Here is a 12,515-nt window from a genome sequence, read left to right as displayed (position 1 = left end):
CTATGTATATGAAGAGCGATTCGTAAACGTAAAAGATTCACTTGAATCATTGATTCATTCACTAACGATCCTTAGGACACGCCTAGAAATGGATCCCCAGAATGCTTTCTGAGTAGTCAGCTCGCAGAATTTGGCCCACAGCCACTGAAAGCTCGAGCTGAGGTCTTTTATGAGTGAGCAGATTCTTCACCTGTTTTCTGTTCTGCTGACGCCAGCGGATAGAGGCAGTGTTTGGGTGTGTATTAACGCTTATTCCGTGCCGAGATGCAGAGCATTGATGCCGATGTCCATGACAAGTTTAACTGAACTGTCCGCGGGAATTAACTTGACCACACACGTTATTTTATTTCAGTAATAAAGTGCACGGAGCAGAACACGCACATGTCTTCACCCGTGCAGTGAATATTCACTGGGTGTGTTCAGAGTCAATCTGCTAACGACGATTATTGTATTCATGCTTAGTTGTGGTTTGGCAACAAATGCATCTTCTGTATCTCAAATGCAAATCGCAGTAACAGTGAGCACAACATTTATCACATAGCAACTGTAATTCGCAAAGTGAAGAAAATGTTAACTGAAAAAAAAAATGTATTTTACCAACGTTTATAATTTTAGTCATTAATGAAATGCATTGTGGTGATTCTTGATTGCCTTATGAAATTAATAACAACTATTTCTTTTTATAATTAGGGTGAGAATTGTTCGGTAAAAATAGATTTCACATACTGTTTAAATATGTAATTTAATCCCTTATTAAGACATTTTGAATTACTAACTTATATTGGCTATTAAATATTTTGAGATCCATAAGTGCATAGAGAGTATATCAATATGCACATTCGTTTGTGCATTTATTCCAGCCTCTCTGAAGTCTTCTGCATGTGTCCACTTTTGCTTTTCTTTATTCTCTCTCTGTCTGGACTAGAAGGAAGTCTTAAATTGTACTGGCCCCGGTTGCATTCTTGCCAACAGGAAACTGAGGAACTGGTTCAGTGGAATGATTTATTCAACCCTTGACTCTCTGAGCAGAAGTCTTTACTTCACAATGTAGGCTATTTTTAGCAGTAGAGCTCCAATATGGTAAGGTTAAAGCATTCACTCCCATGTTAGCAGGAAGCAGTGAGTGTATGAAATGAGCTGTTTATACAATAGGTATGAGATCAGTTGATTAGGTGAATTGTACAGCCACTGAGAGACATTGATTGTGTTGGTTTACATGTGTGTGAGTTCAACAGTATACAGAAGATCCTGCTTTCGTGTAAACGTCTGAATGTTACACATGCCAGTTGTCTCTTCAGGTTGAAACACTTCTGTCAGACTTGCTAGTTGTCAGTTATGCTCAATTTGTTCTCTGTAATCTGTGATGATATTTTGTCAAATGTATTTTCTTGTAGCGGTTCCTCTTGCGTAATTTATCTGAGACCCCAAAGATGTATCAAATCCAGCTGTCATGATTCACCCGTTTTCCATGAACCAAGAGCCTCATCTGCCAGCACAAACACATTTTTACTACAGCGTGGCACTACATTTTATTGAGCCACGGTATATATGTAATTCTTAAAAGTGTCATTATCAGCTTATGAAATATTTGGTATCTGCAAAACTAAATGCTGTTTTTAGAATATGTAAATCCTGGAGGTTTTTAGAGTACACTTTTCAAAAGGTACACTTTTGTACCTATTAAGTTCAAATATGTATCTTTAAGGTACCAAAATGGACCCTTTAGGTACAAACATGTACCTTTTGAAAGACGAGAAGTTAAAACAATCACTCACTCCTTATTGAGGTTTTGTTACGATGCAACCATTGTAGACAGATCAACGAAAAAATTAATCTCATGTACGGAGCCCAGCATGTGGTGATAAAAAAAATTAATAAAAACAAGATATTGTGGTCATGATTTAAGAACTTGATTCCTTAGTTTTAGTTGAATTGTGGCCACAAATTAATCAAACATGACCACAATTTAAACAAAACTTGGTAACTAAATAATAAAACATGGCCACAAATGAATGTAGTTGTGGGAAGTGGGAACAAATTCTTAATTGGTGGCCATAATATCTATTTTTATTTGCATGTGATATACGGGCTCTATGCTTAAAGAGTCGGTTGTTGTTATGTATTGGTCAAATAGACTCACAGAGTTATTAGTTTGAATCATTTTAATGAATCTTTAAATAAATAAAATCATTTAAATATATAAAACCATGGTATATGTACTTAACCCACTTTGGTCCAGATGAAATGTTTTAAATGATTGTGGGTGTTCATATAACAATTGTAGGTTTAGTTACACACACACACACACACACACACACATAATCACTAAACTGAGTGATTTAACCTTCTTTTCTTCCAGTGAATACCAGCAGCCTTCTTGTTTGTTCTGGAAAGCTGTATGAATGAGCATATGCGTGTGCAAGGATCATGTGGCTGTATTTCTGTTGTGGAGAGAGACTCCTTTAAGGCACAGACCGCCTTCCAATCCTTTGAGTGGATAAGAATGGATGTGAGCAGGACAAGGTGACTGGTCCATATCTGTCACATGCTTCCCTTACTCTCTCTCTCTCTCATTCTCTCGTTTTCTTCTCCTACCCTCCTTCACCCTCTTTTCTCTCTCACATACTCCTTGTTCTTGCATTATTGTATCTCCAGAAATGAGTGTGTTCTGTGTTTTACCTAGCTGAGAGGATGAGGGATGAACTAGGCACAGTCTTTTTTCTCTCTGAACCCCCCTCCTATTCCCTGTTTTCTTTTTGTTTCATCCGGCTGTGAGGATTTTTCTTTCTCCTTGGTGTCTACGGAGCTTCAACTTCCCGATATGTATTCTTTTGATGACTATGGGTAAGAATTTGTCCTGTGTGGTTTTTGCTATTACCCTGTTTTCTGAGTTCCTCTGAGGATTACCGGACATTTCGCTTAAAAAAAAAAAAAAAAAAAAGCCTGTGTTTACTTCATCATGGTTTTGAACAACCCGAGTGGCTTTTAGTGTGTTAACGTTGTGTTTTTTTTCCCCCACCAGCTGTTCCCTCAGTGGAATGAGCTTATTAATCTATAAAAACATGCTTGGGTTCAATAACTGCAGAGCAGGAGTCCCAAACCCACTCCATGTTTTACTGTTGAGTCATTTAGCATTTTGAAAAAAACATGGGTTTAAATAGGAAACCAGGACACTTGGTTTGGAGTTTTCAGTCTGCATTTTTATAGCATTGTGAGTTTTTATCCTGCATCTGTTTCTTGCAGACTGTTTTAGGGCAAGATGATGTACAGTACAGCATTTTTGTGTAGATGATTTGAATGTGCATGGAGAAGAGATGTTTGTTGAAATGTGAGCCAGAATATTTTGAGATTTCTTGGCTTAATGGACACTTAAAACCAGAAAAGAAGCGAGTTAGGCAAGATAGTTTACAGGAAACGAGAATGTGATGTCCCGCAACTGGGAAGAACTCCAGGCAGTCAACATCAGCTGGAGCCGTGTGCCATGTAGGGACAAAAGTGTGGTTAAGCCTGAATTTGGGATCTCTTGCATATGATCCGAAGCAGAGCCAAACTTGTGGTATAACTCTTTCATCAAAGCTCTTTATTTTGCTTATAGACAACAACTTGGAAAGTACTGACAGTGACAAGTCACTCATGGTATTAGAAACTGTACACATGGTAACCTATTAGTAACCGGTGAAGGCAAAGCAATCCTTGAATATTTGTTGAAACTAGACTGACTACACAGCTCCTTCTTCTTTCTTTGTCCCTCTGGCTGTTTTCCTTCTATATTTGTCTCTTAAAAAAAGAGTGTAACCCAGTACAGGCCTATTTTGGCTACTGATTGCTAGCGCGCTGGTAATTCAAAGTAGTTTGCTTTAAGGATAAGGATTAGTTAAAGAGTGTCCGGCACCTGGTATACAGTGACCAGAATGTGGGGGAAGGGTCCGGGCCATTTGTACACTTTTCTCATCACCAAGGAAACTGCTTCCTAACTCAATATCAAGATCTGATGTCTAGGCTTATTCTATTGAACTGCATGTCACTGTATTGCGTAAGGTGTTTTCGCCTGCTTTTAGAAGTTGTCAGTTGTGATAAAATCCTGGGGCTGTATTCACCAAAATCTTAAAGCTAAAAGTTGCTCATAACATGGAAATTTAGCAGCAACTATTAAAATTTACGAGCGTGTCACTCCTAATTTAAAAGGTCGTAAATTTTTTATTTTAAGAGTAATTCACCAAACATATTACGCTAAGTTCCAGTTTAGTGGTTATCAATCATGAAATTATAAAATCATTGGACTCTGTCTACAACTATAAAAAAATACTTATTTTGATATTAAGTATAAAATAAGGTGCGTATATCTGTTTTATGTATTATCTATAGTGGTTGGATCGTTCACAGTTACCAGTCCTCCAGAATCCTGAGAGTTTATCTTTCCATTAAAGGTGCCATGGAATGGAAAACTGTATTTACCTTGGCATAGTTGAATAATAACAGTTCTGTACATGGAAATGAGATACCGTGAGCCTCGTGAATGCAAAAGACAACTGAAAAATAAGCGAATTGGAACATAACACCGACTGTGACGTTACAGTCGGGATCACTAATATGTACGCCCCCAACATTTGCATATACCCGCCCATGTTCTAGGCCAGCCGCCTGCTGAATCACCAGAAGTTCTGCAGGTATTGTGAAGAAACAAGCGAGGACAACAGCGAAAATGGCAGATCATGGAAATAAATGTTATGTTCCAGGCTGTGCAGGGGATGTGAAGTGCATGGATGGGTTGATGTCTTTATTCAGAATGGCACGGGAAGCAAATAACGTGTTCTAATAAAATAACACGAGCCACTAAAGGGACATGGTTAGCTGCTAGCAGTAGCCTGTTACATTACAGTACATAAGATTTCACTTACCAAATAAACGGAGTAAGGAGAGATGACTGAGGATGATGGCAAATAATTTATAGATCCTGAGCACCACTGACAAGCATCTGATCTTGTAAAATGTGTGGTAAGTACTGCCGCTCCATAGTATAAACGGAGTTCGTGCAATTGCAAAAGTGAAAGTAAAAGCAATCGTGCAATTGAAAGCAGTTTCAGTGCAATTGAAAGCAGTGAAGCAGCCAATCAGAGCAGAGCTCAACATTATTATTCATGACCCTTCCAAATAAGGTAATAACAGACTATTTCATTCTAGGGAGAAATCTTTGGGTTGTAAATGGACATGTAAAACCGTTTCTGGAGATTTTTTTGCCCTTACCTAAGCCACATACCTTCTATAGATATCAGAGATCAATTTAAAATATTGTATCAATGCGTTCTATGGCACCTTTAAGGCCGTTTCCATTTTTTTCTTCTGGATTAATACAGTACTGCACTTTCCATATCTAATATTTCCATATCTCATATGATCTCAGATGATTTGTGTCATCATTTAAAGTAGTTTCCAGTGCTGAACCGTCTCATTTTGACAGTTCTTTGAAAGCCACGCTTGTGTAAAGAAATGCTGACCTAAGTATGGTTAGTGTGTGCTCTGGTTTCTCTTTAAATGTGTGTCAGTGACAGCCTGGCTGACTGTCCGTTTCATGACCTGCCACATACATTTCTAAAAAGAAGTATATGTAAAGCTGTCATTCCTCTCTCACCAGATTCGCTGTGTGTGAACCCAAGTAATTTTTTTTTTTTTGCTGAAATTAGTTTTCATTTGGCTGACAAGCAAAAGTAAAGTTTATTTAATAATAAATTCATTAATTAAATTAATTAAATAATCACGGCTCAAGTAAGTCTAAAATGTCTATGAAAGTCTAAACATTTTAATTGCACACGAGGCAGTTTTTATGCCAACTTTTTAAAGATATTTATATCTCTACTACAATTCATTATTGAAATATAAACATTTAAACGGTGGCTGTAATAATCTTCATGACAGATATATTTAAACATACGTTAAAGGGACAGTTCACCCAAAAATAAAAATTACATCATCATTTACTCAAAACTTATGTCATTCCAAAATTCATATGATTTTACTTCCTCTTCTTGAATACAAAAGAAGATATTTTGAAAAATGTGGGTAACCAGACAGTTGACACTAGCCATTGACTTCCAAGAAGTCGAACTCAACAAGGTTTAGAACAACTTGAGGGTGAGTAAATGATGACATTTTAGGTGAGCTACCCTTTTAATAAAGACAACAGATTGAGTAAAAATAATATGAATATGTAATTTAGTGCATATATTTGGCATAATGCTGACTAATGGATATTGAATGGCTTTTACATGAGGTAAAAGTAATGTTATGTGACATCGTTTACAACATTGTTTGACATCTTTAATTGAAACACTCTTTGAGCGATTACATGAGAAATGATATAGTTCAGTTAGATGTATGGTTTCTTTCAAAATACCTGAGTGACAAGCATACATGAGTTCAACAGAACTGAGGCAGCTAAAGCTATATGCCACATCACATTAGAGAGCATTTGAATTTGAATTTTGTTATAAATGTAAAAGTTTTGAAAGCTCTGATTTCGATTCATATCAAAGTAACAATACACAAAGCTTATTGTGATTATTAGATGGTAGGTGTGCTACAAATAATGTTTAGTGAAGTTTGTTCAACTGAAAACAGCATAGACTAAAGGATCTCAGTTCATTGAAGATCGATTAAAAACGAGAAAACAATATTGTCAACCGAGCCATATAGAGTCCTAGAAACTGACACAGTCAAAACGCGCCATCGGAGAAGCGCTAATTAAATGTCACTGTTTCAGTCAATGATTTTTGACCCCCAAAACATGTGGGTCAATGATTTCCGCGGAATATTATCGGTTGCTACACTATTTTTTAAATGTATGCTATCTTTGCTATAAATGAAATGTGTGTGCCGGCAATAGCATTAGGAAGCAATGTCTCGTTTTCAATTCCTCTGTCACAGCTGGGTGGGGGGTTGGGCGTCATGAGGTAATCCCCCTCAGGGTTAGACAAAACAACACACATCCACAGTCAGGCCATCCCCTTACAGAGGAAAACCTGATGCTGTGATACCCGGGTGTTAGTTAGTGGGACCCTACTGTTGACCATTCACTCACTCACTGTTGAACCTGTTTCTATTCCTTGCTTTTACTTTCTCTTCACTTTTTCACAACAGTAGAGATCATACAAACTTATGGATTGTCATTTGCGGTTTTTTGAGGATATGATGGGATTATGACGTTTGAAAATGCTTATTTAATCTTGGAACGACTCCCTAGATGATATAAAGCTTGTTTGGTTGGAAGTACTCATCTGTTGTGCTGTACTACATCAGGTCTGTTTTATGAACGTGTTTGAGATTAATTAAAGCAGGTTTGGTTAGAGTTCCAGTAGTGCGGTACAGTTTTGTGGATGTTTGAGAGATGGACGCTCATTCTGTCCAGTTCTGCCTACCACAGAGCCACAGTGACTCTAGGCTTCATATGACTGGATGCAAAATCAGGTCAGTGTGATATTCTGTTCACATCAGCAACCTAATGCAAGGTTTAAAAGCATTTAAATGTTTGAAGAACATGTCTGAAGATGATTCATTTGGCATAATTGTCATCATTTGGATACTGTTTGCTTATGTTTAGATGCTAGCATGAATCTGGAATGAACTGAATGTGTATATATATATATATATATATATATATATATATATACATACAGCATATGCCTTAATGCTTGTGATATATACCTAGACCAGTGGATCTCAACTGGTTTTGCTTCAGGACAGTAAGTGTTGAACAAATACAGTATCAAAATTGTATCACACAGAAGAAAAAAAGTCATTAAGACCAAATATTAAAATGGATTAGTATTAAATATAATATCATATAATATACAGTTGGCCTAATATTAATCTCTAATAAATAATCATGTAGTCTGCAAAAAGTATGTCCTCGTACCCATATTTAATGTAGTCTGTCATATTTTCTTTTATCTTGTGTAGTTTTGTTTATGTTTTTCAAGGATTTCATGCTGCACGAAACCTGTTCATGCTGACATCTGTCTAATTTGACTAGCTTAAACTAAATAACAGATGAATTCACAAAATATTGTAGTGTTTGTTTGGATGCACATCCTTTGATGTGAACAAAAAAGATATGGGATGCATTCTCTCTTACCTTTTAAAAATTGATAGTCCTATTATTTTCCTGTCCTAAATATACACTTAAGATGGCCAAATAGTTGTCTAAATTTATTTTACTTGTCCAACAGTGACACTGGCCTCTCCTGAGCCCATTGAGTTTTAACAGACCCCATAAAGCATGTGGTGAGTTTGGTGGGGGGTAATTGAGAATGAATGGGGAAAAGTCACGTGAGAGGAGGCAATGCCTCCATCGTGATATGATTGGATATGACTGGTTATGATATGTTGGTTCATGTTATAAATCCTACCTTTTGTGTTCGTGCGTGTTTCGTGTTCGCAAATCAGTCTGAATGAACAATGTAATGGCATTAATACAAAGACTTTTTAGAAGAAAATTAAGTAAACAACTCACACATTTAGATATAACCACTTTATGTCAAAATAAGACTTGAAATGTCATGAAAACGTGTGTGAATTTTTAGTGAGTAATCAGGTTGTGAAATTAAAATCAAATCTCAGTGTCTGTGACCAATATTTACTGAGCTTTGGTGACTGATGATCAGAAAAATGCAAAAAAATTATTAAAAGTTAACTATTAAAAAGAATAGCTGAACATAAGTTCACAAATACAATATATTGTTTAAATTGTTACTGCCTTGAGTTATTTTTTTGGAATAAATATAAAATGCTTAAAAAAACGATGAGATTCATACTTGGCTTGAATAAATGGAATATTGATTACATTGTGAATGTAAGAATATAAAATAGAATTGTTTCTTTTCTGATAGTGTAAGGAATGATAGTGTAACCAAGAAAATACTTTATTTATATTTATATTTATATTTATATATATATATATATATATATATATATATATATATATATATATATATACATACATTATTATTATTATTATTATTATTATTCCATATTTAAAACTTTTTGACTTTTAGAACAAACCTGCAACAAATTTTGGGTTGCCTGCCACCAGTTGGGAACAAGTGTGAACTCTTTCAAGCGATTGCAGAAGTGATGCTCACTGATGAATTATTATGAAGGGTTGGAAACTCTGCAAAGATGTTCTGTGAGGGCCCATGTTTAATTTATGTCGTTATTAAAGAAAGAGATGCTTTAGGGGAGATGTTCACTTTCGGTCCAGTGGCTCTCTTGAAAAGATGTGGTGAGTGTTTCTGTACTACCTCCAGCAGTAAAACACAAGACATGCATCAGCTCTCAGCCTAGCCTTATCCAGCTTTATTGAGAACATTCTTTAGACATTATCTTCCTCTCAGTCAAAACCTCATATGGCAAAAACCATATGTGAAATTAGCAAGATTTAACCGATTATATCTCCTTAAGAATAGTTGAATGTTAGCTTTTTTTTTGGAAAGCGTGCAGCTTAGAGAATGACAGATAATGCCACAGCCAATGTTCTGGATAAATCTAGCATTGTAAACCTAGTAGCCCTGCCTGAAACATTTAGCTGAGCACTTAAGCACATTAATTCAGAGGCAAAAAAAGACCATTAGGCCATCAGCACTGCTTTCTGCCATTGTAGCTTTAGTAGAGCCTGTGTGTGTATGGATGTGGATTTTGGGGGAGGGTAAATTCGACATACAATATTGAAGTTAAGTGATGTGCTTTAGGAGCTGACACACATTTGTATTTGTAGTGTGTGGACATATGGCCAATGCTGCTGTTGTTTTGCAAATGTCACTGAATAAATCACATTCAAAGTGTTATTTGCATTTAATAGTATTATCATTATGGCACAGCAGCAATTATTTAATAGGATAATTATCATAATGTTTTCATTTATTCATGTTTTTATAATGATGTTTATTATTGTGAAAAAACACTAAACAATGCACAGAGAATCATTACATTAGGATAATATTTACATTAGCATAAATTGTGGCACTAGTTACTGACTCTAGTAAGAGTGGTGTGGTATGCTATTCATAAATCAGATGCTATTATGCTCACTTCATCATAAGCTTGGTACGTTGCATTCTGGGATTGCTTTCATTGCAGTAGGACGTGTGTTGCTTCTCATGGTAGTCTAGTTTGTGTCTTTTGATCTTTTTACAGAGAGATGCCAACTCTTCAAACATTTGTTGTTAGTAAGATTTTTTTTAAATACAAAGTTCTGACATGAAACTCTAGATGGAGTAGTCCAATAGGTCTAACTCAATCTGACATAATGATCACATGGCTGATTGGTTCTCTCTTAGCCAATGAGCTCGCTGCTCAACAGTAAAAAATATATGACTAGTGCTTGCTGTAGCAGTTGCAGCGCCCTTCAGAAACCCTCCACCTTCCCCAGCTCCACCTGTATAGATGTGCTAAGGTGTATGCTAATATGGGGGTTATTCCATATATGTTATATGTGCAGCAGCAGTACACCTTACATGCTCACAGCAGCATGTTGTTGATGTATTGGCAAGTCTCGGTACTTGCTCTGCTGCAGCAGCAGCGTAGCAGATCTGTTCCACCAAGACAAAACACATTAACGTTGTCATGTACATTACCATGCCAATCCCTCCGAGAGATGTCATGACAGAAATATAAAGACCTTTATAATGTTACAAAAGATTTCCGTTTCTAATAAATGCTTTTCTTTTGAACTTTCTATTCGACAAAAAAATCCTGAAAAAAATATGATAACGGTTTCCACTAAAATAGTAAGCAGCATTGATAATAATAAGAAATGTTACTTCTACAAAGTTACACATTTTAAAAGTATTTCACAATATTGCAGTTTTCAGTATTTATAATCAAATAGGCCTAAATGTAGCCTTGGTGAGCATATAAGGCTTCTTTCAAAAACATTTAAAGAAATCTTACAGACTCCAAACTTTTGATTGATAGTTTAGACCCTCATTGCTGCCACAATTTTTTTGGAATCAAAAGTCTATATAGTCAAGCTAAATATTTTTAACTACTTGGCTAACTATCATGTTTGGTTGATGTAATAAACTAGTAAGTTTCTATTTTCATTTAGTGTAGTTTGGTCTCTTATTGTTATCATCAATGTATGCCAGGAAATAACGGACAATTGACAATTAGTTTGATTATGCAGGGGCCGATTTTGCTCCTGGCTAAATTCTCCTCAGTGCTCTCTGTTGCATTCACTTCCTCGATGTTGAGATTACGCTAAATCCTCAGTAATTTAGATTGCGGCCTAGAAGTCCCGATTTTACTGGAAGCCAGCCTGTAATCCAGCTTCTTAGGCCTCAGAAGCTCCCTGTGAGTGGGAAGTGTCTCTCATAGGCAGAGATTTAGCTTGGTTCCCACCCTTCCCAAAATGATTACTAGGTTACAAGCTAAAAAAATGCCTCCCTATTTCATACAAACTCTCATTTGATTCAGCTCCATCCTCCCACACTCTAATAACAGGAGACTTCCATATTTTACTTGCTTTAGAAACATTTACAGGGCTCACTTTGTGTAGCATTTTTGTTATAAGCTAAAAATAACCCCAGCTATAATTTTAAGTGCTGATGTCGAGTCTCAGTGTTTCATTCCCTCAAAAATGCCATACAGTAAATAGTTTGGCATCCGATATTTACTTTTTATTCACTAACCAGATGCTATGTGCACTGAAGTAGCACAGACATTTGAGTATTTAAATGAATTCATTGTCATTGGTGTCAAATTCACCTTATTTCTATGTAAATTAGGTTTATTACAGATTGCCTTGCATTGCGTTTGGTGTAATTAATGCTGTGCTGTTACCACCCGCAGAAAAAGCAGGTGGTAAAAATAATTTAATTTAAAAGAGATGTTTATGTACATCTATTATTAATCATGGCAACAGTTTGTCACCAAATGATGATCAAATGATGGTGAAGAGTGTTACATCCAGGCATATATCCAGATGCAGTAGACTCCATCGGCTTAGAGTCCATTCTGGCACATTCCGTTATTTTCCACTGAAATCTGGCCAAACGAGGCAGTGAAGATCTTGTGACCAGACATAAGCAGAGTTAGACCTTGTGTTTGGCCTTGAGCTGAGACAAAATGTTTTTTACATGAGATTAAAAGGAGCCTAGTCCTGTCAAGCTCTGTCTCTCCCTTTCTCTTTATCTCTCAGTTATTGAGTTTGGGTGGGTGGAGACCAAGTTCACTGCGGGTATGATGATGGCTGAAGCCAAATGGGAAATGCCAGGCTTTTCACAGCTTTTATTAATTATGGCAGCTTATCAACTGGGAGTCTATGGACGATAACAGCTCTTACACCGTCTTGAATAAACTCAAAGTATCTTGGCTTGGAATTTGTAAAACTACTTATTTTCAACATTCTAGTCGACTGATGACTGGTCTTAAAGGGATAGTTCACCCAAAAAGGGAAATCAGTTCCTTTATTCACTCTCAAATTGTTCCAGAACTGTATGACATTTTTTTTTTTATTTCTATTA

General features: G+C 36.3%; 1 protein-coding gene across 10 annotated transcripts in view; it reads left to right on the top strand.

The window, feature by feature from the left end:
- The window catches only part of evla (Enah/Vasp-like a), a 32,632-nt gene that overhangs the window by 1,373 nt on the left and 18,744 nt on the right, over window positions 1–12,515 (top strand). For 6 of the 10 annotated variants that reach the window (XR_009266706.1, XM_058749172.1, XM_058749181.1 and 3 more), the window contains exon 2: window positions 2,360–2,523. The exons of 1 other annotated variant lie outside the window; for it this stretch is intronic. Coding sequence is in view for 7 of the 9 variants with exons in the window: in XM_058749172.1 (XP_058605155.1) it covers window positions 2,399–2,523 (125 nt within the window). In the remaining 2 variants the exon portion in view is untranslated. Of the gene's footprint in view, window positions 1–65; window positions 236–2,359; window positions 2,524–2,585; window positions 2,845–12,515 lie in introns of those variants that run through there. 3 more of the 10 variants (XM_058749173.1, XM_058749176.1, XM_058749174.1) reach the window with 3 other exon arrangements.

This window comes from Onychostoma macrolepis, chromosome 17 (assembly GCF_012432095.1).
Source record: "Onychostoma macrolepis isolate SWU-2019 chromosome 17, ASM1243209v1, whole genome shotgun sequence".
NCBI lineage: Eukaryota > Metazoa > Chordata > Actinopteri > Cypriniformes > Cyprinidae > Onychostoma > Onychostoma macrolepis.
The sequence above is the reverse complement of the archived record's forward strand: the minus strand, read 5'-3'. Positions and strand labels throughout refer to the sequence as shown.